We start from the raw sequence: 27,849 nt of genomic DNA, 5'->3' as shown, positions 1-27,849 counted from the left end.
AGCAGTTTCGCCGAGAGAGAGAACCGGCAGCTCCAGGTGCCAACAGAGGCTCATCCCTGAGCTGTGCGCGGCGGGGGGGGGGGGGGGGGGGGCTTGACACACCAAGATCAAGACTTGGCAGCTCCATTGACAAAGATTTGGGGGGGGGGGAAACACACCATAGTCACTGCACCCCATCTGTGGTTCTTTCGTCCCATTATCCTAAATTAGCCAATTCAATCAGCTGCCAATATTATCACCACTGTAGAAGAGCTGGTGGTGAAAAGGATGAACCTTTGCCTGCCAACCACACAGTCATGTAATTTCCCTGATTGACAGAAAACATGCACCACGAAGCTGCTATTATCTCTGCTGGGCCACCAGGCCTATACTCTTTTCCTAGTGGGGCAAACAGCAGCTTCAGGGTGATTTAGATCCAGGAAGCAACATAAGGGGAAAGGGTTAAACACCCGCAGCATCACAGATCCAATCAAAGCTAGAGCCCCTCTACTACCCCAGGCTGCTTCTGACCTAAAAGGAGGGGGGGGGGAGAGAATAGTCAGGTGATGCAATGTCTGATCTCCCATGTTGCATCTGTTTTTGTTTTGAGAAGCAGAAGTTGGCCATTTGGCTCCCAAGCAGTCTTGTTAAATGTTGGGAGTCTTTTATGGGATGGGTGAGTTCCCATTCTGAATTCTCCTAACACTGACCTTCTGCAGGAACTTAATCAGGGGAAGACACAAGATGTACCCACTCTGGAAGAATGGCAGATGCAAGTAATGGAATATATGGAGATGGCGGAGATGACTGGCAGAATCCGAGACCAGGGAGAAGAGTTGGTGGAAGAAGATTGGAAGAAATTTAAAATTTATTTACAGAAACATTGTAAAATTTTTGAATGTTAATGGTATTGAAATGAACAGAAAGGGTTCCAGCGACGAGGTTTAAAATAAGATTGGACGGATTAGACAAATAAATTGGACAAGAATTTGCTGAATTAATTTTTATCAGGAATACAAAAAAGGGAGATGAGAGGAAGTCAAGAAAATAAGTCAATCAAAGTTGTGGACTAAAAAGAGGGTTTTTTGTGCTCTTTTTTCTTTTTTGTCTTTTTAATCTTTTTTAAGATGGGTTTGTTTGTTTTTTAAATTGTTTTTTCTTTCTTCTATTGTATTGTATAGTTAGGTGTTTTTGTGCATTTGTTTTTGTTTTTCCTTATGTTTGTTCTCTTTTTCAAAACTTAATAAAATATATATTTAATCATAGGCCCTACCCACTAGGTACCCATAATGACATTTGTACAATCACATTCTAATAAATTTTAAAAATAGCATTATTACCTGTGTTGCGTTGCAATAATCAAGATGGGTTGCTACCTCTAGTTCTGGGGAAGCTCATGGACCCCATCAGCTCACAAGATAATCTTAGCTATAGGCAAATGTTCACATGTGCTGCTCCGTGTGCTGCCTTGCCTGCTATTTGGATGAAGGAGCTGGAATTTCCATAGGCTCCTGCATGTGTCTGTTCCATGCAGCATAGGCTGCCTTGAGTGTGCCATTTCTGGGCGGCACGAAGCAGATCAACCAGTGTGAAGCTCCACATGGGAAGGGCCAAGTGCTAATGGTACCTCTAATAGACAAATGGTAGGCAAGGCCAGGAAAGGATGAGCACAGCAAGAGTGCCTAGCTCAATTCTGATCTCCCATCAAATAGTGAATTTGATAAGGCCACCTGCAGAATGTGTGTGTGTGTGTGTGTGTGTGTGTACACACACACACACACACACACACACACAGTATATCTATATAGCCACAATGAGAAAACAAGTGCAAATGCTTTGAGTACTGTCAGGGAACTGCCATCAGAGAGTCAGGTGGTGGAAGGGCTCAAGGAGGCTAGGAGACCCTCGGATGCTGAGGAAGGAACCAGCAGGGGGAGAGAGAGAGTTCCCGCAGAAACTCAGTCGGAGGGATGGCTCCAAGATACTTCCAGTGAGAACAGCGGAGAGGTCTCAGGACCTCCGCTGGGGACGCCTACTCCGCGCAGGAAACTGTCACGCAGAGAATCCAGAAGGAGAGTTTCCGTTAAGGAACTCTTATGTTGGCGTAAATTCCGGAAGCGCCCACTGACGGATTCTGCCAGCGATTGAGGTAGCCATGCACCCATGGCTCCGCGGTCTGGGAGTTTTTAGAAACTGATTGCATGAGTTGAGAACTCAACCATTTACGCACAAGCAGCCCCTTAACCCATAACAAGTACCTTTTTTAAAAAAATAGTACTTTGAGTACTACTACTTTTTTATCCTTCCATTCCTTTAAAAAGGACTTTAGTTGGGTTGTTTGTTTGTTTTACATTGCAGAGCTTACACACATATTCTGTTTTAGAAGCAGACATGCGTCTGGTGAAATTGTTCCTGTTCTAACATTGCATCTTCATTTTTAATTAACGAAGCCTTGGGTGGCAAAGCACACACATATACATCCTGCTTAAGAAGCCATACCTGATCTAATAAAAAGCACACTTACTCAATTCCAAAACTCATGAGCCACCAAACTGAGCACAGCCCATCAGCCACAAACAGTGACTTGTGAGGTTCTTATCAACTCCCTGCTTCTGCAGTCTCAGCAGGCAAACAACAAGTTTTTTGAGTCTCTGGTGCGCTGCCATATAAGGCAATGGGTCACAGGTTATGTAGACCTCTCCAACACAGAGAAGGTGCAAGAAGCATACTTTGTTCTTAGAAGATGCAGGAACATGTTGCAGTATCTTAGATGTGGCATCCTCTTCTGTGTGCAAGAAAGAAGGCGGAATGCCTCTTAACTTCGGCAAATGCAGAACTCTGTCGTGCTCTGCGGCAATGATTTCAAACTTTTCACTGTTCAGGAACCCTGGAATCCTACTCCAGAATTCCAGCACACAGTAAAGGATTCTGGGAACACCCAACACAAGCCACATGGCTATACCAATACCCACACAAAGAAAGATGAGGAGCATATCTCAGAAATCAAGCAAGCAAGCAATCTTTATTACGGTCAAAAACCAGACAGCAAAGTTAACAACAACAACAGCAGCAGCAGCATCATATACCACACTCACATGAAGAAGTGGATGTAATTAACTATTCCCTATAAGCTTATTTACACTAAAAATAACACTCCTTCAGCTAAAATCTGTATTCCATAGATTAAAATCAGTACTCACTCGCCAGTCATGACTGCCACCGCAGCCTGTCTTGTCCTCATTGCCATAAAACAGAATTTCGCAACAGGCCTAATGATATCCAGATCTTTATCGACAAGAAGGTATTTAACTTAAGTTTCCTCTGAGCAGCCAGGTAATTTCCTTAACAATGGTAAAATTAGCTCTCTTCAGGTATCACAGTACAATGGGCAGTATAGAAGAACATGCCCAATGGATTCAATCTCATTAGAGTTGCATGGGCATAAACTTTGTTCATTTGGGATGTCATGATATCTGCCCTCAACCTAGTACTTAGGGCAGTACTTAGGGAAGCTTTTAATGTTTGATGCATTACTGTATTAATCTTGCTGGAAGCTGCCCAGAGTGGCTGGGGAAGCCCAGCCAGATGGGTGGGGTATAAATAAATTTATTATTATTATTATTATTATTATTATTATTGAAGGGAGAACATTAAAACGGGCTCTGGAAAAACCCCAATGATGTATAGGGTTATCCACTACACTTAAGTAATTTGTGGGATGAGGTTCATGTAGAGATTTATAGATTTTAGAAGATTGGTTGCAATCATTTTGGAATTCTATGTCCCAGATTAGTTATTTAATTATATTTCTGGCCCTTCCCATTTCCAGACTTAAAAGATATTCAGGAGAAAGGCCGTAAAAGGACAGTTTTCTTGTAATGCCCTTCCACTATTTTCTTTGATAGTCATCAACCAGCATCAAAGGGAGCAGCCCAGTTGGGGTCCTATTAAGTCCTAGCCACAAAGGGTGGGCAGCCCACAGCCCCTATGATAACTGCACTGGGAACTGAGGGGCCTCAAACTGACACACACTCACCAAGGGCCCCTTTTACCCACAACTGCTTTCTGCCACACACAGGCATTATTATATCTGCCAGGTCTCCAGCTCATATGAGAATAATGGGTTAGCTGATTCCACAGAGAGAGGGAGAGAGTAAATACATAAGAAGAGGCCAAATTGCTCCCTGAGGTCTTCTTAAGTCTTGAGAAGCTAGAGAGCATAAAGAATATACGTGCCAGATGGGGGGTGGAGAAAAGCAGAGACTGAGAGATTACCAGAGAATGAATTTAGTCCAGATTTTGCATTCACTAACTGAACCCTGGTGAATGAGGTGTGGCTTGAGGAGAGAGAGAGAGAGATTCACGGGAAATATGCACAACTGTCATTGTGAAAACCCTGTGAAGCATGCAGTATGCTATCAGAAAGCTCAGCAGCAAGCATCACATGCAATAAATAATTATAAGCATGATGTGCCAGCATTATCAAGAAAAGCTTTCCTGGACACACAACAGACCGGGGGAGGGGGTTAGAGAATGTGTTGCACAAGATTCATTGACCATTGTGAGGAAAAAGGACAATGGACATGTAGCACACTGTAGAAAATCACAAGTGTGGGTTAACAGTCCAATGTTGCTCAAAAGAAAAAAAATGTGTTCCTGTGGTAGGTCTGCTACATACAGTGGTACCTTGGTTCTCAAACGGTTTAGTTGATGAACTAATCGGCTCCTGAACGCCAAAAACCCAGAAGGAACAGCAGCTTTCGCTTGAGTGCAGGAAGCTTTTGCAGCCAATCAGAAGCTGTGGCTTGGTTTTCGAATGGTTTCAGGAGTCGAACGGACTTCCAGAATGGATTAAGTTCGAGAACTAAGGTTCCACTGTACATCATTTTGATAAACACACACACACAGAGAATGCTTTAAAAAACAAAATGATTTAAGTTTTGCAATATGAACAATATTACTTTATTTCGTAAAAATAACGCACACATACTAAAAAAAAAGCCCCACAAACTCCCAAGAAATCTAGAGGAATGATAGTGAGTGCCCAACAAAGAGAGTACAGAGCAAAATATACTACAGAGAAGGTAAAAAACACATACCATCGCGGAAACCAAAGAGAATGTACAAGGTGCCAGCAGGCAATGTAACATCACAGCCTCCATCCTGACCCTCAAACAATGGTGAGCTTGGCCACTGCCAGAGACCAAGGAACAGAACAGAAAGCGGAAGAGGCAAGGGCTCCTCTTTCCCTCCTTGTTAAGCCGTTGCCACCAGCTGAAACAGAAGCTTGGAACTCTGGTACGCTGGGCAGCTGCAAGTTCAAATCTCAGCAGAGCCCTTTTCTGTCTTCTCCTGGTCAAAGCCAGAGAAAGAAAAGACACTTCCTTGTCATTAGCACCAGGGTCCAGCACATCCTGCCTCAATACACCTTCACATTTCAACATATTCAAGCCACACTCTTTTCTACCAGATTTCCGGGCTGCATCCCAGCTAAAGGGATTTCCATTCTCTAGTCCTTTAAATATGCTTCCTTTTCTCCCCCACCCCGCAAAGGTTCCCAACCAGAAACAGAACGTTCCCTTACTTCCTTGTCTTCAAATGTTATGGGGCTGAGAGGAATCAGCTGCTGCAGCTGCCCACCCTGGAAGCGGCTGCATCTTGCTGAGAGTTGAAATTCCATATGGCTGGGCTCCAGGCATGACAATTCCCCTTGGAGATGAGATGGAATGCCTTTTGTCAGGTCGACTTCCTTGTTCTATTGCTAAGGGATGCAGCGGAGGGGGGAGCAGCATCTTGGCTCCCCTTGCTGTCCCTCCTTGAGCTTCCGATCACACCTGCTAATAGGGTGCCCTGCTGGAATTTATAAACTCTTGCTACTGCTGCCCTTCCCAAATCACATGGTCTCTCTTGGAGCCTTTCCAGACAGCAATAAAACCCCTATTTTATTTTGCCACCCTAGATCCACAACCAACTTTACCCCAAATAGTGTATGGTTCAGGAGGGGGGGCATACTTTTGATCAGTGGGACAACTGAGTATTTGCTGCTATTTGAAAAAATGGTAATGAAGAAGTGTACCAAAATATGGGGCTCTCTGCTGCAGGGGCATAGCCAGAATTTCTGTGGGGAGGGGGCAGGACTTTTGTTGGAGGAGGTGGGACTTTTGCTAGGGGGGCAGAACTGATGTGATTGGTCAGTTAGTTAAGTATTTCTATTGTTTTACTTGATCTAGGAGGACAGCTGCCCCCTGCCCCCCCCTTGGCTACGCCCATGCTCTGCTGCAAGGCAGCCTTGTGGGGTTCACCTTTTTCATTATATTGCATGAGATATCCATTATAAAACAGGAAACATTCAAACTTCTCAAGACTTTTAAAAATGATGTTGGGAAACAAAATGATGCAATAGGACATTGGGTCTTTAAGCAAAGTAATAAGAAATGCAAGGTGACATTTTAAGCAATCAAATTCCACGTTGCATTCTACACCCACTACAGGTGAATTTGCTGGGGATAGATAAAATTGCATTTCCCCAGAATTGCGGCTTGCATGCTGGGAAAAGGAGATCTTCTTGCAACAGGTGTCTTGTCAATGGATGCCTGGATTGCATTCTGTAACTGTGAAACAGCTGCTTCAGACAAATAGAGTGAAAAACAAATGATCACAAAGACAACCTCCTCTCCTCTGAAGTCAGGCACAACTGCTGAAGAGGGGCAAAAGCGGAGCTAGGTTAAAACTGCTCAGAGGCTTTGCCAAAACAATTCCTCACTAGAGTTTTTATTTATTTTGCATATATAATCTCAATTTCCAATATTTTATTTGAATTTATTGTAGAACACTAGGTTTATTTTTCATTTATTTAAAAATATAATTAAAAGAAACAAGCAAAGTTTGTTTTGTAGAAAGAAAGAAAGAGAGAGAGAGAGAACAGTTTGCCTTCCACCAGCTTTGGCTGGTGGCCCAGCTGTGCCCCTATCTGGACAGGGATAGCCTAACTTTTGTTGTCTATGCTCTGGTAACCTCTAGGCTGAATTACTGCAATGAATTAGATGTAGGTCAGTACCCTGAAGATGATCTGGAAGCTTCAGCTGGTGCAGAATTCGGCAGTTAGGTTGCTCCCTGGGGGCAAAATGGTTTGAACATATTACACCAATCCTGGCCCAACTGCACTGGATATCAATTAGCTTGTGGGCCCAATTCAAAGTTCTGGTTATGACCTATAAATCAGCTTGGGGCTGCTATACCTCAAAGACTGCCTCTCTCCATATGAACTGACCTGGACCTTGTGATCATTACCTGAGGCCCTTCTTCGTGTGACTCCTCCATGAGAAGTCCAGAGGGTGGCAACACGAGAGCAGGGCCTTCTCTGCAGTGGCTCCCCACTTGTGGAAGGCTCTCCCCAGGGAGGTTCTCCTGGGGCCTTCATTACATATCTTTAGGCGCCAGGAAAAACGTTTCTCTATAACCAGGCCTTTAGCTGTGATTAACATTCTATGGCTTTTAAAATGTGTTTCTAAGAGGGCAGTTATTTGGTTTGTTTTTGTTTGATTACATATTATGTCTTTTGTGTTCTCATTTTTTATTTTTATGTTGAGATCTTAGGATGAAGGACAGTATACAAATTTAATAAATAATAATAATAATACTTATGAGAAGAGCTACACATATTCTTTGCCAGTATAACTCAAACTCTTGAACATCAAAAGCTGAATTCTGTAATTTTACTGCTGTGTCTAAATTTATACTGTTTTTGCTAGGGGAGGGGCAAAGGACTATATAGGAGCTGTAATGTCACTCCTGAGATTTATATTCAACCACGCCTCTGGTTTCTGATTTCAGCAAGCACTCCCAACACACTTCAAGGATGCCATTATTATTATTATTATTATTATTATTATTATTATTATTACTACTACTACTATTACTATTATTATTACTATTATTATTATTATTATTATTATTATTATTATACTGCCCTATACCCGCAGGTCCATGGGGTCACGAAGAGTCAGACACGACTAAACGACTAAACAACAACAACAACATACCCGCAGGTCTCAGGGTGGATCAAAAGATAAAATTACAATATAAAAACACAAAATACATAGTCAAAATATAAACAGAAACTGCCAAATCTTCACAAACATGAGGACTAGATTGTTTTCCCACCCCCTTATGAAGGTTACGATTTTTAGGAAGCCACACCCAAACCCACATCCTGATTTTTTCCACTGTATTTCTGCTAAATTTTGGCATACTTGTACATGCACTCTTCTTACAAGTATGCCCACCACACTTGTCACCAGATTAGGGGGGGGGGGATTACACTGCAACCATGAGGAAAGTCTGTAGTTGGCAAAGTTCCGTCATGTGGACAGAGACATTTTAAAATCCCCACTACTCAGTGCTTTTTTTCTACACCAAAAGGGTCTAGAAGGCAACTTCCTCCGAAGACCCACCCCAGAGCCCCAAGAGGGAACCAGAGGCCGCCTCTGGCCCCAGCTTCAATCCTTAGCAGCTCCAGGAAGGGCTGGGAAAGATCCTCGGTTGTCACTACAAGTCAACAGAGCAAGGTGGTTTGATCCAGTATAAGGTACTGTAACTTCCAGCGCTAACTGTTCCCGCTGGGATTGCCAAGGCAGAAGGCAAGGAGGTGGATCCAGAGCCAGCAACAGGAGGAGCCAATTCAGTGTGGGTCTGTCCCCATCCAGCCTCCTGCAGAGTTCTACCAGGGTGACACGGAGACAAAGGAAGGGGGGGGCAACCAGGCCTGACGGCAGAGGGGCAGGCAGGCAGGTGGGGGCTGGCCAAGGGCAGCAATAGTCTCAATGTTCCTTTGTCTGCTCAGAAACCCAAGGAAAATCCGGAGGAAAGAAGGCAGGCTGTTCCAAACAGACGATCGGCCCAGCGGTGGGGAGGGAGGGAGGGAGGGAGTGCAGGGGGCAAGGGGCATTCCTGGCCAAGGGGCATCTTTGGGGCGGGTGGCTCCTGCTACTGGCAAGGAAGGCAGGAAGGGATAAGGGGGGATGGTAAGGAGAAATTATGTGGGAGACCCGTAGGAAACATCAGAAAGGTTTCCTTCTAAGATAATTTAAGAAATTTTAAAATCTGACATATTGTGGGGGGGGGGGGGGATGTGAGAGGCTACGAAAGGGGTATTTCCTGGATGGGTGGGCATCACCCAATGGGGTATCGGAGAACCCCCCCCCCCGCGCAACATTTAATCCGCTAAAGAAAAAGCAGATGGGGAGCGGGGAGTTCCCTGACGAAGAGGACTGATATTTGGGGGGGGGGGAGGCGGCGGCATTTCTCTGCCGGCTGCAATATTTCCTGCGCTAGTTCAGCCCCCGCGCAGCCCGGGCGAGGCGGAGGCCGGGGGGGGCGGGGGGGCGCACTCACCCGCGCAGGAGCTTGTGCTGCAGCTGCCCCGGGCGGCGCTCGGACGAGCATTGCAGGCACCACATGGCCGGACAGGCGGGCGGGCGGGCGGGCGGGGAAGCGCCGCGGGGTCTCAGCCGCCGCCGCCGCCGCCGCGGTTCCTCGGAGCCCCCGAGCAGCGCCGCCGCCGCCGCCGCCGCTCCTCCATCCCTGCCTGCCTGCCTGCCTGCCTGCCTGCCTGCGTGCGGCGCGCCAAGCCGAGGAGGAGCCTGCGCCGCCAGACCCGCCCTCCTTGCCGGCCCGAGGGGCGCCGCCTCCCCGGACCCCCAGACGGGCGGGCCCCGCTTCCGCCAGGCGCGCCGGCTCCGCGATGGGGGGGGGGGCGAAGGAACCCCGCGCGGCTGCCGGGATTCCCTTCAAGTCCGCGCTTCTCCGGCGGGCGGGGCCAGGGAGGAGCCGGGCTTCGGGACTTGGTGACCCCCTTCCCCCCCTTTGGTTCGTTCTCTCTCTCTCTCTTTCCTTGGGATGAGGATTTCGGCTGGACATTAAAACCCCTGGGTTTTTTTATGCTCAGCTAAAACAAAGTTTCTAAAAAAGAATAAATGCCCGCCTGTCTAGCTGGTGGCTGCCAGGTCCCTTAACCCGCTATGCCATCCTTGCAATGCTGGAAGATTATGATGATTAATTAATTAAATTTGTATACCGTCCTTCATTCAGGGCGGTTCACAGCATAAAAGTACAAGATTAAAAAAGCACAAAATATATAACAAAAGCAAGAACAAAATCAAACCAATAACCCCACCCCCTCCCACAACACATTTAAGGGGTACTGGATGTTAATCAGCCAAAGGCCTGGTGGTTTAAAAATTCACTTTGCACATCAACAGGGACATCTTCCAGAAATATAGGCTTCTCCACTGTAATAGCTTAAGAAAGCTGCACTGGATCAGACGAATGGCCTTTCTAGTACAGATAGCATCCTGTTTACCACAATGGCTAACCAGGACCACAAGCCAGACAAGAGCCTATAGCATACTCTTCTGCTTCCCACCTCACCAGCAACTGGTACCCAAAGGCATACCAAAAATAATACATAGCCATCATACCTAGTAGCTACTGATAGCCTTATCCTTCAAGAATGTGTCTAAATTCCTTCAAGGTCCTCACTGCATCTTCTGGTAGCCAGTTGCACGGTGGAGCAATGAATGATGAGAAGAAGCACATCCTTTGGTTTCCCTAAATCTGGCCAGCTCCACTGGATGACTCTAGTCTCTACTTTCTCCGCTAAATTTAATATACCTCTATCATGCTTCCCTTTACTCAGCTTTCAAACTAAAATGCCCCTAAACCGCTTCCTTTGTATTGAGACAGAACAGGCGCCAATATTATTAAGGAAGTCAGTATGTGAATTTGACATACATGTCTAATTTATTGATCTAGTCAGCTGTTTGTAACAATTGTTATTCAGCCCACCCTCTCTTCTCAAACCTGGAAATGGGTTGTCTCATCTTTTCAGTTTTTGAATGGCCCCTCTTTTGACAGAAGCTTAAAGCACAGAAAAGCAGCAGATTGATGTTTTCTCCTAGTGCAGGAAAAGCTCTGCATGCTAAATTTTTACCTGTCAGGCTGCTACAAAAGGGAGAGGCACAAAAAAGATGGCAATCTTACCAAGGAAAAGTACAGCCCAAGCATCCCGAACTGCAGCTCTCTTTAGCAGTCTTAAGCTTTGTTTTGTTACATCTTGTTTCATTGGGAGACACTGCACCTGCTGAATTTCTGCCTGTCATACAGCTCTGTGGTATTCAGGCCTTAAACTGCTATCTATTGCCAACTGTAGAAAGCAAGTGGTGATCCGAGGGGGAAGATACATGAGCAGCTAACTAGGGGGGAGATATGGTCGACAGCGGTCTCAGGTGGCAAATTTTGGGACCCAAAAAAAAGCAGCAGGCAGACAGATCTGACCATGGGGCACATCCCCTGCAGGAAGCCCCTGACAGTGCATTTGCACAACACTTGATCTTGTGTGGGATTAATTCCCCAGAAGGGGAAAAATGGAGAATGCACTCCCTGTGAATGAGTGTGTGAAGGAGAAGTTGCCATTTAGGTTGTCTTCCTCAAGCACCAAAATGTCTGGGGTGAGGGAGCACCCTCAGACAGGGCACGGTTTAATTCTCAAATCATGCCAACATTTTTGGCAAAATGGTAAGTTGGAGGTCATAGGTCATACACTTCAACAGGTAACCTTCCAAGCCAAGACTATGTGCTGAGATCACTTTCCCTTCCTCATTCATTTAATGCCACCTTATTCACACCAGGGAGATGATGGGGAGAGGGTTGAAAAGGTAGCCTGACAAGCTTCAATTTTGGGGCATGGGGGTGGGGAAAAGAAATAATCTGGAATACTATGCCAAGGAAACCATCCTGCTGAGAAGAGTCTAGTCCAATCCAGACCACAGAGCCAACTAGACCAGCATCCTTGTTTTCAGCAGCAGCCAGCCCATTTGCCTCTGCAGAAAGTCCACAAACAGGAAATGAAAGGTAACTGCCCTCCCCTGACTCACGGCTTCCAGCTGCTGAAATCAAACATTCTGCTAACTGTGGTGGGGCTTGAGGAGGGCTGTGTAGTGGAAACAGGCGGCAGAGCCCTACACAAATGCTATCTAGTCATCTACAGTGCACAAAATTTATTGTTTTTATTTTCAAGGCTTAGATAAAGGGGGGGGGGGTGGCCATGCTCCTTCCTTCCTCAGCAGCTGGCTCAAAAGCAAAATAAAATAAAAGTAAAATGTTCCATGACTAAAATGTCCCCACCCGCCCACCCGGTCAGGTGGCAAGTACACTTCATTTATTTAACTCAACATGTAATATTAAATATTCCAGGATATTGGAGGTTCCATGTACCCTTCATGGTTACATGAGGAATTGCAATCCCACATTTTATGGGGGTGTAGCATTCTTTTACATTTCTACATACTGTTATTGTCAATCCAGCTAAGCAGACATGACATAGCTGCATAAGCAGGGAAGGGTCAAATCACCTGAACACATGTATTTTAGGATCTTCTTAAAAAAATTAAAAATCCATTAAAATATGCACACACAGAGAACTACAATTTAATGACAATGTTGCCCCATAAGTGAATGAACAAAGCATAGCTATTACAGTGGGGAAGAAACATAAGCTACTAACCATCACCATGTCTTGTAACAATAATTTCCACAAGCTGGTTAAGTGTCACATGAAGAAATACTGTCCTCTGTTTGTCCTGAATAAACTGCCTAATTACACAGTTAACATGCACTTATTTATGTGGTTACATGAGATGAACTCAAAATACTGGGGAAAAATTAACAAACCTGATACTCTATGTATGTACTCTTTAGCTGTGTGGGTGCTACTATAAAAGACACTCAAATAGGTCCACTCCTGGCCCAAATCTTGTGTGTCTTTGTGAGTATGGAACCTTACCTACTTACACACACACACAATGAGGAAGCAGCACGAAAACAACTCAGAAAACTCTCTAAGACTCACAAGCCTTCAGTCATTCCCATGCACACACAGAGAAGCATGAACATAAGCCAGACTGCATACTGTTCATACATGTGAGCAAAGAAACACTGACAGGCAGTTACAAGTATCGGGGGTGGGTCAAATAGCCGTGCCTATATAATTGTTTATGTCCATACATATACAAATTGATAAAAACATTCAGATCAATATTGAATCAATGTTTACAACACTAACACCTAAGCTATCACTCCTACAACCCTCAGACCATATTATTAATCATTGACAATATACGGTTTATCAGATGGAAGCTGCAATCCTATACATACTTACTTGGGAGCAAGCCCCATTGAGTTCAGTGGGACTTACTTCTCAGAAGACATAGATAGGATTGGGTTGTTGAAAAACATATTTTCGTGTTGTGAGCCCCTTTTGAGCATTGCCCCATCTATCCAGTCTTAAAGGTAAAGGTAAAGGTACCCCTGCCCGTACGGGCCAGTCTTGACAGACTCTGGGGTTGTGCGCCCATCTCACTTAAGAGGCCAGGGGCCAGCGCTGTCCGGAGACACTTCCGGGTCACGTGGCCAGCGTGACATCGCTGCTCTGGCGAGCCAGAGCCGCACACGGAAACGCCATTTATCCAGTCTTACAAGGCTATAAATAAATCCTGGAGCATAACACACATCCAACACACAAATTTCAAAAACATAAACTGTAAAATAACCTGCAAAGATAAAATGTTCATGTACAAGCAATGCTCTCTCCATCTTATGCAAATATATAAACACCGGGCAGAGTGAACCCTCAAAGTACTGCACTCCCCTCTGTCTTCCCACACCCCTTCCACCCCACTTGCATGTAATGCAGACAGACTATATCTTTCCTTCTTTTCTGTGGCTGAACTGCAGCTGCCCTCCCACCTTGTTCCCCATCCTCAAACAACTGCCAACAACAGCAACACAGCTAGGAAATTATTGATGAAGCAGAGCAGGCCTTGGATATGGTTGCCATGGGGATGAGTGGAGGGGGGGAGATGCTAGGTTGCTATGGCTGCTGCAAGGAAGAGGATGGGTACCATCATCACCATAGTGATGTTATGGGAGTCGAGATGCTCAAAAGCTTTAAAAGGGAGGGTGTGCAGCCTGGATTTGTGGAAAGAGTGGCCCAGAAGTACAGAGACACCCCTCCCACTTGGGGCTGGACTATGGGAGGATAAGCACGTTTCTGTGAGCAAAGGGAGAGAATTCTCTCTGAACAAATGGAATTCTTCATTTATTTCTGCAATACAAATGAGGCTGTAGCTTGTCCATGAAGTAGACACTTTATGTCTTACACACACACACCCCATTCCTGCACACACAAAGCAGTTGACATATGAGAGGGGAGGTTGGGAAACCCTGGATTTGCGGCCAGTGCAGAGGCTGCAGATCCAATTGCCCATTGAGAAAAGCAGGAGGTGAAGGGAACTTCCACTCCCATCTACAGTTTCCCAGCATGTGTGAGGAGAAAGCAATGGAGTGGAAACTGGGAGCCAAGTCTCCTGCTTTTTATGCCTAAGCTCAAGGTCGACCACCTTAAGAAGGGGATCCTGGAGTCAAAATGCAGGATGCTGGTTTTTTTATTTCTCTATTTTAGCAGACATTACCTGGCTGTAGAGCCCCCTCCCAAATGTCACCCCTAAATAGAACAGCAATTTGGAGTCGCCATAATTGTTGCATGCCTGCCCATTGTCATGGCAACAGCTCCAAAATAGCTATCTCACAGAAAGGCTCCAGAAAAGAGAGGGGGGTGTTATGCTGCTCAATAAATAACATTTCAATGCCAATTAACTCTTCTTGCCATTCCAATTGCTGCTGGAGTCGAGATTATAATCACTACTCCTCTCAAGTCACATTGGCTATGGGAGTGAGCACATGTCGGGGATAGTCAGTCCTGGTGTGTCTAGGGATATTATCCTCACTCCCCATACCAGTGCCAATACAAACACTGACACATGTTCACGAGCATAGGCAGGCACATGCCTTCTGACAGACACATGGTAACATTAAAAAAACGCACATATTGACTCAACCATCAGCAGAGTCTTACTAACAAACCACACACACAAATATCTAAAGCTGCATATTTCACTGATACATCAACAATATGTGCAACAAAATATAAAAGGCACAAACTGTGCTATTGTCAGGAGAGTCAATGCAAAGACACCTCACTGAATGTACTCCACTGTATATTCCAATAAAGCATCAAAATCTATATCAGTGGTTCTCAAAGGATGTGGCACGTCACACTGGTGTGGTAGGAGAGGATGACAAGTGTGGCAGGACGATTCAAGGACAAATTGTTTGTTTGTTTGTTTGTTTGTTTGTTTGTCTGTCACCCATCTGACTGAGTTGTCTCAACCATTCTGGGCAGCTTCCAACAAATTAAAACATTGAACATATAGTATCAAAATATATATTTTTTAGAATATGGATTTATATTTTTTTCAAAATGAGAGCAAAAGCATCAAGTGATACTGAGGACAATCCTAGCTGTGACCCAGAATTGCCGTTTGAAGAGAGGGCTTTGTCTAGTCTTCTACAGTTCACCATGACATACCGTTGCAAACAGGAATTTTCAACTCTGACAAATATGAAAGATCAGAAAAGGGCTTATTTGTGTTGATGAGGAGATGAGAGTTTGTTTGTCTCAAATTAGACCTAACATATTTACCCAGCAAAAGCAGAGTACCTCCAGAAAAAAGCACTGCTTAAGTGAGAGGCTCCTTTATAATTATATACACCTTTACCTTATTATGTGAATGATTCATATTCTGACGTAGCTGCGTTGGTTTATACTTTCTAGATGTCCCATGATCATACAACAAAGTACGGTAGTTGTGTTCTGTGTTATAAATCAAGCCCTGCCAGGAGTTTCCCAATGTATTTCCCTTATCAATAAAAAAATGGTGTAATGCAAGCAAATTTTTATCCTGAAAGTGTGGCCCAGAGAAAACAGTTTGAGAACCAAAGACATATATTCAAGGTGCAGAACCAGAAACATAACGCCTTGCAATTTATTAAATAATGCACAGATCTGACAGAAACATGGGATACATTTATGGCAGTTGGGCATATCGACCTCTACTAAATGCAGAATACCCAACGCTTACGGCAGTGCACCACCAGGTTGCTGGGTGACAAACAATGAGAGAGAGATGCCTCCCCCATGTCCTGTTTATGGACTTCTTAAAGGGGTTGGGCTGGACATGTTAGAAAAATGATTACTAGATGGACCTCTGGTTTGATCCAACAAGGGCTTTATGCTCTTCCATGCTGAGCTCTGTGACTTACCATTAATTTCACACTGATCAAATACTTTGAGAATTCAAAATGCTTTGCATATGCAGTACTGACCTGGTTCTCTCATCACATTAATGATAGTTTAATGGTTTGATGTGCTCAAAATGCTGCTCAAAAGTTATTCCGATTTCCACCATGCCACAAATGAAACAAGAGTCTGGCTTCTTGTGTCACTGAACCTCAACTTATGCTTTTTTTCCTCTGTAAAGTCACAGAGCTAAACCACAAGCAATAACTAATGTTTTCATATACCAATAATCCTAGGGGACATCCTTACACTGAACTAAGACAGGCTAGAGAAGGACATTAATTTCTTCGTATCAAACTGCAGGTCAACTGAAATCCCACCAAAACCTTGGGATTAAGCCAAGTTGTTAAAGTCAATATAAACATGTGTGAAAAGAGAGATAGACTCACTAGAGAGATAAGAACCGACCCCCCCCCCCAGGCAGGACCTGCCGCATCTTCCAAAAAGTCACTTTAAACCACCTTTGGTTGCAACTCTTAATTTATACCTCTCTTCCTGCCACCTTCAGCTTGGTGTGTTCAAAAGGAACTCCTTTTGCTTACCCAACAGAATCCTTGTGTTATGATCCACATAAGGCAGCAGCTACAGATCAGGTCACAAGGTGTAGGGGGTGGTCCTTCTCCTCCTTGCTGATCAGGATACAGAACAGGAAGGGCTATTGGTCACTAGCTGTAGGACATTCCTGCTTGAGCAGTTTGTGCTGGGGAAGGTTTGCTTCAGTCTAGCATCTTATTAGTTGGGTGAGCACTTGCTAAACTCATCTGACATGATTGAATAGGCTTAACCACTGGCCAAGGAGAACAGCCCCCATAGAGTCACCCACAATCCAGAATTTCCACACCCAGCACGCAAAACACAAAGGCCATGTCATCTGTCACACCCACACTATAAATAGCCCAAAGTTTCTCTCTCTTACAAACACTGCATGCACAATTACTCTCACATTGGCACAGCCTAACAAACTCCTAGTATCTGTCTTAACTATGGAACAAACCCACAAGTTCTGGTCCCAAACCCCTTCCTTTGCTCTAAACCTGTTTTTCTCCCACAATAATTAATAGTGTTCATTTGTTTTCACTACTGAAGTGACGATATGTTCTACTTTATAGAGAACAGTCCTTAATTGGAAGGCATCCTCTTTTTGAAGGGCTATTTTAAAGATAAAGACCCATGCAACAGAGAGTACATGGGTGGCGGCAGCCTTAGCAGGCACAGAGGTTACCTGGTCGCAGTGGCCACAGTCTTCTCCAGCAGGGAGGGATGCATTGTAGGATGGCAGTTCTTTGAGAACAGAGGGCTGGACTAGATGGACCTTTGGTCTTATCCCACACTGCTTCTCTTATGTTCTGATAGTAATTATTTTTACATTTGTCTCTATACATAAATATTAGCATATTCATATTTTATTCACATCTGCACTCTCTTTTCTCCTCCATCTGTGGTATCTTTTTGATAATGCAGAAGTGGCTGCCCTATTCACCATAAACTATGACAGACACAGCAAGCAGCAGAAACCAGAGAGCTGGTTCAGACTCAGCTGGTAAACCTGGCCTTTCGCTTCAGATGGGGGCTCCCATGACTGAGTGCCCCCGCATGTCAAAACTCTCTCTCTACCAGCAGCACTGACGGGCCCCAGACTGTGGGTGCCCAGTGTGCACGTGCCATGCTGCAACGTCATGACGTCCCATCGCATTGTGCAGAGCAGCCTTTAACCTAGAGCCTTTTCCTGGAGTTGGGACAGCGGCCCAGGTACTAAAACCAGGTGTGCTCAGAGTAGAGCAGGCCAGCTACAGCTCACAATAACTGCTCGATGTTTGTTGTGATTACAGACTTCAAGCTCTCCTTTGCTGCCAGGTGGTCCACTGCAAAGAAGATAAAGGTTCTGTATATTGATCTTCAACAGTTCTGTCTCCAGCTCTGAGAGCAGAAATAATGTATTAGGGAACTGAGTTGCTATCTTTTTTTCCTGTCAGAGAACCTCTGCCTTTAATGGTTACAGGAGAGACAAATTTAGCATGTGAAATGCTTCCCCAATGTGCAGCTGTTTAAGACATAATGTGGGGGGCCTTCAGAGCAGCCTGGCATACAAAAAATTATCAGGAGAAGCTTTTCTCTGCCAGCAAAAACATCAGGCTGCTATATTTTTGAGTTTTAAAGGTAAAGGTAAAGGGACCCCTGACCATTAGGTCCAGTCGTGGCCAACTCTGGGGTTGCGGCACTCATCTCTCTTTACTGGCCGAGGGAGCCAGTGTACAGCTTCCAGGTCATGTGGGCAGCATGACTAAGCCGCTTCTGGCAAACCAGAGCAGCGCACGGAACACTGTTTACCTTCCTGTCGGAGCGGTACCTGTTGATCTACTTGCACTCTGACGTGCTTTCGAGCTGCTAGGTTGGCAGGAGCAGGGACACAGCAAGGGGAGCTCACCCTGTCGTGGGGATTCGAACCACTGACCTTCTGATTGGCAAGCCCTAGGCTCTGTGGTTTTTTTAGTGGGACGCAGGTGGCGCTGTGGGTTAAAGCCTCAGCGCCTAGGGCTTGCCGATCGAAAGGTCGGCGGTTCGAATCCCTGCGGCGGGGTGCGCTCCCGCTGCTCGGTCCCAGCGCCTGCCAACCTAGCAGTTCGAAAGCACCTCCGGGTGCAAGTAGATAAATAGGGACCGCTTACCAGCGGGAAGGTAAACGGCGTTTCCGTGTGCGGCTCTGGCTCTGGCTCTGGCTCTGGCCAGAGCAGCGATGTCACGCTGGCCACGTGACCCGGAAGTGTCTCCGGACAGCGCTGGCCCCTGGCCTCTTAAGTGAGATGGGCGCACAACCCCAGAGTCTGTCAAGACTGGCCCGTACGGGCAGGGGTACCTTTACCTTTACCTTTTTAGGCTCTGTGGTTTAACCCACAGCGCCACCCGCGTCCCATTTTTGAGTTTTAGGCTCCTGTTAAAAAGCTGCAGAAACAAAGTCATTCTTTTAAAAAGTGGGAACCCATCCCCAGGTCTGGAAAAGGAATGGCGACTAAGAGGGATGGAGCAGCTGTTGAGCCTCTGGGAGGCAACACAGTTCAGGAGCTGGCACCTCAGACTTGGAATTCCTGAATTCAAATCCCAATTCAGTATGGTAGCCTTGGGCACATGGGAGCCAACTCATAGGGGCTGAGGTCCCTTCACCCCCTAATATAATATTTGAGGGAGCCAGACCCCCCCCCCCAAAGTTGATAGGCAGTGCCATTCAAATGTTGCGTGTGCACCACATCATATAATTATGTGGGGCAGGACATACCTGGGTCCCCCCAATATTTTATTCAAGTTGGCATCCCTGCTTGGGCAAGTGGCCCCCTTTCTACCTCAGTTCCCATTCCTGTAAAATGGGAATAAGGGTGACCTCTCATGTTGGGAAAGTTGATGTTATCCACCCTGAATCCTCATGGTAAGGCTGGCTATGGAGCTAGAGAAGCACCCCTCCATGCCAGCTGTGCCTTCTCACTCTTACGTATTTTGCTCAGTAGGCATGCTGCTTCAAAAAGGGGACTTTTCACTTCTCCAGTGTTTTAGACACATGCAATTGATCTTCTGGAGCACTGATGTCTTTGACCAATTTGCAGGTTGTGCACTCTGAGTGATTACTGTTATACACAATTAAATAGTCCTGTGTGTTTGGTAAGCATTTGCTTTAAAAATGTGGTGCCTGCTTGTTTTGTCTTGATGATATTGTTATAGTTAAGAGATAAACAGAAGTAACCACAACCACTGCCCTTAAAATTCACTGTGCCACACACCCTTAGCCTCAGTTATAACTAAACATACCTTGGAACTTTGCCCCTCCCAATGAAATCGAATACAGCCAAATTGGTGGGCCAGTTTTGACAAAAGTGAACCCCCCACCCCCACTTGAAATTCGCTGGGAAATCCTCTGGCACAAGCCCTACTGAAACTTCCTTTCCTGTTCCTTCTGTGAGAGAACTTACCAACTGACTGCATCTCATGGATCACAGCTGGCTACCTCTCACTCTGCTGTCTTCAGGTATAACCTGAATCTCCTGCCCAGGGACTCATGGTAAGGCTACCTTGGATCTGAGCAGCTGCAGCAAGAGGCCCCACTTGACACCACACCACACCTCCCCCAACATCTGTTTCCCTCATTTGATTACTTAAATCTTCCCACTGAAGCCAGGGCTCCCACCTCAGTGTTGACTTCATAAAAAGCAATCAAACAAACAGAGACACTCCATTTTTGAGAACAGTCACAGTGCAAAAAGATAAAACGTGAGGGACTCCCATTTTCAGCTTCCTGCAGCCCTAGCCTGCTGCACTGGAAACCTGTGAACATAAAACTGGCAGCAACCACCACCACAATCTTAGACCCATCCATCCATCCATCCATCACTTATAGCTGTTATCCTTGTCAACTGAAACTACCAAGCCCTGGGCTGCCACAGCTGCAATCCTAAACAACTACAGCCAGGGTCCTGCTAGGCAGGAGTGGCCTAGCAGCGGCTTGAAATTACACAAGCTACTGTGTAGAAATATATAAAATAAATAAATAAAAATGTCCAGTAGCACCTTAGAGACCAACTAAGTTTGTTCTTGGTATGAGCTTTCGTGTGCATGCACAAAATATCTGGTATCTGAAGAAGTGTGCATGCACACGGAAGCTCATACCAAGAACAAACTTAGTTGGTCTCTAAGGTGCTACTGGACATTTTTATTTATTTTTTATATATATTTCTGCTGTGTCAGACCAACACGGCTACCTCCCTGAAGCTACTGTGCATCTTCTTTTAAAGGGGAATGGTTGCCAAAGGGAGTGGGGGGTGAATGTGGGGGGGGGCATGCAGGATGGGTGTGTGTGCAGATGGGAAGCAGCACAAGCCTAAACATTGCTTCCAACCCACCCAGTGCATACCCTCCAACATTTCTCTGATGAAAATAGTGACATCCCATTCCATCATGATAATTTTACTATTTATACCACACACATCTTACTAGGTTGCCCCAGTCACTCTGGGCAGCTTCCAACATATATAAAAACATAATAAAACATTAAACATTTAAAAAAAACATTCCTAATACAGGTTTGCCTTCAGACGGCTTGCAGGTTGGCTAACTCCATACCCTCCAACATTTCTCTAATGAAAATAGGGACACCCTAAGGAATAGGGACACTTGGAGGGTCTCTGTGTGTGTGCAGATGGGACGCAGCACAAGCCTGTCTTTCATTGCTTCCAGCCCACCCAGTGCCCCCACCCCCATGATCTGCAGCATAACCCAGACGTAACTGCGCTCAGGACCTGGGTGTGCAGGTGCTCCTCTCACTCATGATTCATAGGGAATGGCACCCATCCAGTTGAAAGGTGTGCACCAAAGTCTCACATCCCCCTTCCAGCCTAGCAGGCAGCTCTTCTTCCCCAGGCTTTAGTCCCTTCCTTGCTATAGCAGCCTCTCGGCCTGGGCCTGATCTTTAGGCCTGGAACAGCTGCTGTTCTTGCTGCTCTTGCTGGTCCTGGAAACTGCAGTTGCTTCCCAAACTTCTTTGTCTAACACCAACCAACACAGATATAGCAGCAAGTTACTTGCTAATCATTCATGGAGACTCATCCCAGCACATCTGCTCCTCACTCTAATTCCACTGCCTTCGTCTCCCCTGCATCAAGGACATGGCTTGGTTGCAGTCTTCAGTTCAGCATGTCCCTTGTAGTGGGGGAGGGGGAGGGGTTTCCAACTGAGACGCCCCACCCAAGTGTTCTGTTCCCATCTGGCAACTTCCTCTTTCAATTTCCTCTTCAGTTCTCCCCCTGCCACCCAATTCCCTTGACTACAAAGTCGTTACACAGCCTAGTTCCTTATACATTCTTCCCAATCATCACCAGGGAGTGTCATGCAACAGCTGGCTCATTTGACCAGCATCATGAGCCTCCAGCGCCAGCCCAGGACATTTTGATACTGAGGCCTAAAATCTAAATGGCATCCCCTCTTGTGAACCTCAAGTCAAGCTGTCATGAAGTTCTCATGCATGGCTCCCATTAATTTCATTGGGGAACCTGCGGGATCAGCTCTGCCTTGTCTTCTAGCCCTTAATGACACCCCAAATCACCACCACGCCTGGCCTCATGATGGGGCCACCTCTGCTTAGAGGCCAAGACATCTGAGAGGCACCCTAGGAGTGCCCCCTGCAGGGACTGGAGTAGCCTGTCGAACCAGTAGACACCAAGCACTGTGCCCTGCCAGTGTGCATTCCTGTCATAGCTGAAGAACAAACAACACATCCCCCAGGCAGCTCTTCTCTTCCTGAGTCACTGTGTCCCCCTTGGCAGGACCTGTTCTCAGTGTTTGGCTTGGCCTCCTTTCACACCCTTCAACCATAGGGGCCATAGTCACTACCTCTTGCCACAGAAAAGATGAGAGCCAGCGGCTTTCTCCATCAGTGCCGGCACCACCATCCCCTTATCACTGCGAGCTCTGAAACTTGCAGAGGACCATTTCCTGGTGGGTTGTGCCTTCCAGAGGTTACACCTGCCTGCCTGCCTCTCTCCCTAACACCTTTAATACCACCCAGAATCTGCACCCTGACAGACCTAGATTTGAATTAATGGGAAGGCTGCCTTAGCCCAAGCAGAATCCAGTGTGGAAGGGCAGCTGCCTCTGGAATGGGATGAGTGAGAAGCAGACACACAGCATAAACTTTGAGCGGCCCCAGAGACCACTCTTCTGGTTCGGCCATGAGCCAGCCCCTAATCTGCAAAACGGGAACAAGAGCAACCTCCTTCCTAGTGACATTGGGAAGATGAATGCGGTGCCAAGTGCTATTCCCTAGTCCCAGGAACAGAACAGGCTAGATAGGCAACAAACCAAATAATGCATTTTAGGTTCCATCTGTGGGCAAAGCAGACAGAATGCAATGTGTCCCCATATCTTCCAAACTAATCCCAGTGTCTGTATGCTCACTCCCGCCCCCTCCTGATCGCATCTCAGCGAAGACCCACTTCGTTTCTTCTAACCTGGTGCTGCCCTCTTTCCCCATGACTCATGCCAATATGCTGGGAAGGATAGATACCTCAGGGTCCGCACCGAGATGCAGTACCGCCACATCCAGCGTCCAGGACGGGGGCAGATGCCGAGTCACAGGCAGCAAACTACTTGTGGTGGCATGAGAGGAGAGAGGAGAGTGAGGGTTGTCTTTCCTTGGCTGTGTCAGGATAAATCATTTGCATGCTGCCCCCCCCCCCATTAAGGTCCCAGCAGGCGCAATGCAACCAAGTTCCAGTCATTCAGTCCACACCAACGCTCAGAGTCCTTGGCAGTAGAAATCCCCCCCCCCCTCAAATTCACTGTGCGGAGCTGAGCTCCCAGAGCCCTTTGCTGCCGTGTTTGAGCTCTCTGGAGCCTCAGCTGTTCCCCCAGATTTCCAGCCCTGCTCGAGTGAGCGGCGACCAGAGACACCCCACAGCACCTGCTGTCCTGAATGGCGACTCCGCCAGCCGAGGGAGGGAGCTGTGTGCCCCCCCACCTCCCGCGCCAACACGTACACTCAATGCACGCTCACGCTGCAGCCAAACTCCCCAGGGTCCTGCAACACAGAGCAGACAGCTGGTTTCCAACTGGCTTTTCCTGAATTCCAGCCTTCCTGCAGCAGTTAACAGCATCCATCTCGTGTTCACCTCATACTGAACCAGAGCAAGAAGCCCAGCCAGACTGAACTCTGTAATGCCAACCCTTTTCTTCAGTCAGTGGCTTTAAAAAACAATAACTCAATTTAAATTTTACTGATTTGTGAACATATGATAGCATATGAACATATGATAGATAACATAAACCAAGCTATCTCCAACCCCGCTGCCACCCTTTCCTTGATCTTCTCTACTCTCAATAATTGGCCCCCATGTTGAGAAAATGGATACGGAGAGGGGGCTCTCAGTATACAAATCTTACAGAAATTATCTCCTGTATTGAAAGTGGGATCAGCTAGGAGAAAAGTAATTGGGGGGTAGGGTGCTATCCTGCTTCTAGACTCAGGGGCATTATAACTCTCCTGGAGAGAGAGAGAGAGAGAGAGAGAGAGAGAGAGAGAGAGAGTCTTTATTTGTGTGAGCCACAAGCCACAGCAAAGGAATCATGCTCCTCAACATCAGTTGCTGGAGAACAAGCGCAGAAGAGGGGTATTGGCTGTGGACTTTCAATGGGCATCTGGCTAGCGCTGTGAGAAACAAGATCTGCTGGATTAGATCTGCCTTTCGTCCGATTCAGCAGGGCTCTTATGTCTCTGCTACAAAGTCAATACCTGCAAGATGGAGATGGCAATAGTAATTGCTAAAGTGGTGCACAAAGTTTATTAATGGAAGTATGTGGAACACTTTGTGTGATTGATTTTTTTTTTTACTATGAGGGGTGGGAAACCCCTGGCTCATGGAACAATCTTGACTCATCATGGACATTTATTAAATGCCCCATCATCTGACATGACTCCAATGTAGGGCTGTTATAAGAATTCTAAGGTCTCAGTTATAGAAGAAATGTTAATATATGTACAATGCATTATTATTATTATTATTATTATTATTATTATTATTATTATTATTATTTCTTCTATGGATCTTGCCATGCCTCTCACACCAATCCTTCATGCCTGAAATGACATGCAGCAAAGTTTTCTTCAATAGACCTGACTGCCTACACATGAAACTCTGAGGGTTTTGTTTCTCTCCCTCTTTTCTGGCTGTGAGCAATTTTGGTTGCTAAATGTACAAATAGGTCTGAAATGTGGGTGGTGGCTGGTTTAATGGTTTGCAGATGTCAAAAAGGTGCTGCTGCCTCTCTAAAAAGGGGAACAGCTATTGCTATTTCCCCATGCAAAGAAAATGGGCACTTGGTAGGGTGGCCTTGTATCAGGTTCAAAAATACTTTTAAGAAGTGAGAGCAAAGGCCTTGAAGTTGACCACTAATAGTTATCACCTGGACAGGAGACTGAGCAAGCAAATAAGCCACCAAGTCACAGTCTTCCCCAATAAGATGTATTGTATTTCTATTTAAATTAAAATAGTTGTATAATAATAATAATAATAATAATAATAATAATAATAATAATTTATTCATACCCCGCCCTCCCCAGCCAAGGCCGTGCTCAAGATGAATGATTACAACTTAAAAACAAAAATAAAATACAACATTAAAATAATGGAACATTAAAATATTAAAATGTAGCCTCATCGAAGAAGGAAAAGAAAAAAGAAAGAGAGGGAGGGAGGGAAGGAAGGAAGGAAGGAATAAAATTGGCTCCAAGCCAAAGGCCAGGCAGAACAACTCTGTCTTACAGGCCCTGCGGAAAGAAATCAGATCCTGCAGAGCCCTGGTCTCATGAGGCAGAGCGTTCCACCAGGCCGGAGCCAGAGTTGAAAAGGCCCTGGCTCTGGTTGAAGCCAATCTAACTTCCTTAGGGCCCGGGACCACTAGGGTGTTGTTATTTATGGACCTTGAGGCTCTCCGTGGGGCATACCAGGAGAGGCGGTCCCGTAGGTACGAGGGTCCTAGGCCGTGAAGGGCTTTAAAGGTCAAAAGCAGCACCTTAAATCTGACCCTGTACTCCACCGGGAGCCAGTGCCGCTGGAAAAGCACTGGGTGAATATGCTCCCATGGCAGAGACCCCGTGAGGAGCCTCGCTGCAGCATTCTGCACCCGCTGGAGTTTCTGGGACAGCTTCAAGGGCAGCCCCGCGTAGAGCGAATTACAGTAGTCAAGCCTGGAGATGACTGTTGCATGGATCACTGTGGCCAGGTCGGGGCGGGAAAGGTAAGGGACCAACTGCTTGATGAGGCGAAGGTGGAAAAATGTCGCCTTGGCTGTTGCTGTAACCTGCGCCTCCATGGAAAGGGAGGCGTCAAGGATTACACCCAAACTCTTAACGGAAGGCAATGGCACTAATTGGGCCCCCGCAAGAGAAGGGAGTTGGTCCCTCATCCCCATGCCATCCCGCCCTAGCCATAGGACCTCTGTCTTCGAAGGATTTAGTTTCAATCGGCTCCCCCGAAACCATCCAGCCACAGCTTCCAAGCATCTGGTCAGTGTGTTCGGGGCCGAGTCGGTGTGGCCATCCATCAGCAGATAGAGCTGAGTGTCATCAGCATATTGGTGACAGCCCAGCCCAAAGCTCCGGATAATCTGGGCAAGGGGGTGCATAAAGATGTTAAAAAGCATTGGGGAGAGAATTGTGCCCTGCGGCACTCCACACACCAAGGAGTGGTGCAACGACATCTCCCTCCCTAGCACCACCCTCTGTCCCCGACCAGAGATAAAGGAGCACAGCCATTTATGGGCTATGCCCTGTATCCCCACGTCTGTGAGGCGGTGGTCCAGAAGATCATGCTCGACCATGTCAAAGGCTGCTGACAAATCTAAAAGGATCAGCAGTCCTGACCCGCCTCAATCCAGTTGTCTACAGAGATCATCTGTTAGGGCAACCAGAGCTGTCTCCATCCCAAAACCAGGACGGAAGCCGGACTGAAATGGATCTAATGCCGATGTTTCCTCCAGAAACCTACCAAGCTGTTCAGCAACCGCTCTCTCAATTACCTTACCCAGTTATGGAAGATTTGAAACTGGGCGGTAATTGGATAGGTCTAAGGGATCTAGTGAAGTTTTCTTTAAGAGTGGACACACCACTGCTTCCTTCAGTTCCCCTGGGAATGTCCCCATGTCAAGGGACAAATTGATAATTTCAACCAGGGGGGTCCGCGCAACATCTGGACACTCCCTAATCAGCCAAGACGGGCACGGATCAAGGAGGCAGGTGGTGGGCCTACCAACTTGGAGGAATTATACTAATTATAGTTGTGATATTTTAATGTGGCAGCACCTGTACTTTGTAACAACTCCCTGCTTGTTGACATCAGGCAGGTGCCTCCCTGTTCTCTTTTCAGTGCTGGCTTTAAACATACAAACATACACCATATACATTTTGTTAAACAAAAGAATCTTTTTACTATAATTTAAATGGAAAATAGAGATAGATATGTAGACAGACTGGCAGAAATAATTACTACAATTTAAATAGCACTGCAATGCATCTCTCCATGCTGGGGAAGACTACGACCAGGTGCCCTGTTGTCTAGGGCGTTCAGTGTTGATTGGCAACTTACATGGCCTGGCTCTCCCTTCATATGGATCTTTTTCTTTAAATTGCACAATGCTTCAAAAAAATGTCTTCAGCTACAGGACCAGCCCCGTAAAGCAGTTCACACTGCCGATGTGCGTCTTCCCCATCCTGAGACCCACCTGACTGTGCAATACTGTATATCCACACAGATACCTTATTTACTCCTGAAGTTGTCCTTTGGAAGAAAAAGGCTGAGGAATAAACTCTCAGCAAAGCTGGATGCAAAACAGCACCTCTGGTTAATGATTTGAACTGAATTAATGGTGATTATTTCACCTCAGGAACTCCTGGGAAGTGTAGTTTGGTGAAGGTTGTTAGAGTCTCACATGCAGAATTCTCAGCAACCTACAGTTCCCAGGATTCCTTGGAGGAAGTTGTGTCAGTTAAACTGTAGAAGACGGATGCATATTTGTGGTGTAGGTATGCCAGCCATACACTCTTTCCCGCAGAGCTGAGAGTTTATGCTTTCCCTGCTTCCTTG

At 46.2% G+C, this 27,849-nt stretch overlaps 1 protein-coding gene across 12 annotated transcripts in view; it reads right to left on the bottom strand.

Annotated features, from left to right (window-relative positions):
* Nucleotides 1–27,849, bottom strand: part of IQSEC2 (IQ motif and Sec7 domain ArfGEF 2) — a 160,872-nt gene that overhangs the window by 29,975 nt on the left and 103,048 nt on the right. Inside the window, exon 1 of one of the 12 annotated variants that reach the window (XM_079958649.1) lies at nt 21,796–21,821. The exons of 9 other annotated variants lie outside the window; for them this stretch is intronic. In XM_079958649.1, the coding sequence (XP_079814775.1) occupies nt 21,796–21,806 (11 nt within the window). In that variant the 5' untranslated portion in view covers nt 21,807–21,821. Of the gene's footprint in view, nt 1–9,372; nt 9,488–21,513; nt 21,558–21,795; nt 21,822–27,849 lie in introns of those variants that run through there. 2 more of the 12 variants (XM_079958647.1, XM_079958646.1) reach the window with 2 other exon arrangements.

The sequence above is a fragment of the Podarcis cretensis genome, assembly GCF_951804945.1.
Source record: "Podarcis cretensis genome assembly, chromosome: 17".
Classification (NCBI taxonomy): domain Eukaryota; kingdom Metazoa; phylum Chordata; class Lepidosauria; order Squamata; family Lacertidae; genus Podarcis; species Podarcis cretensis.
Note: the sequence above shows the minus strand (reverse complement) of the source record. Positions and strands in the feature narration are given on the sequence as shown.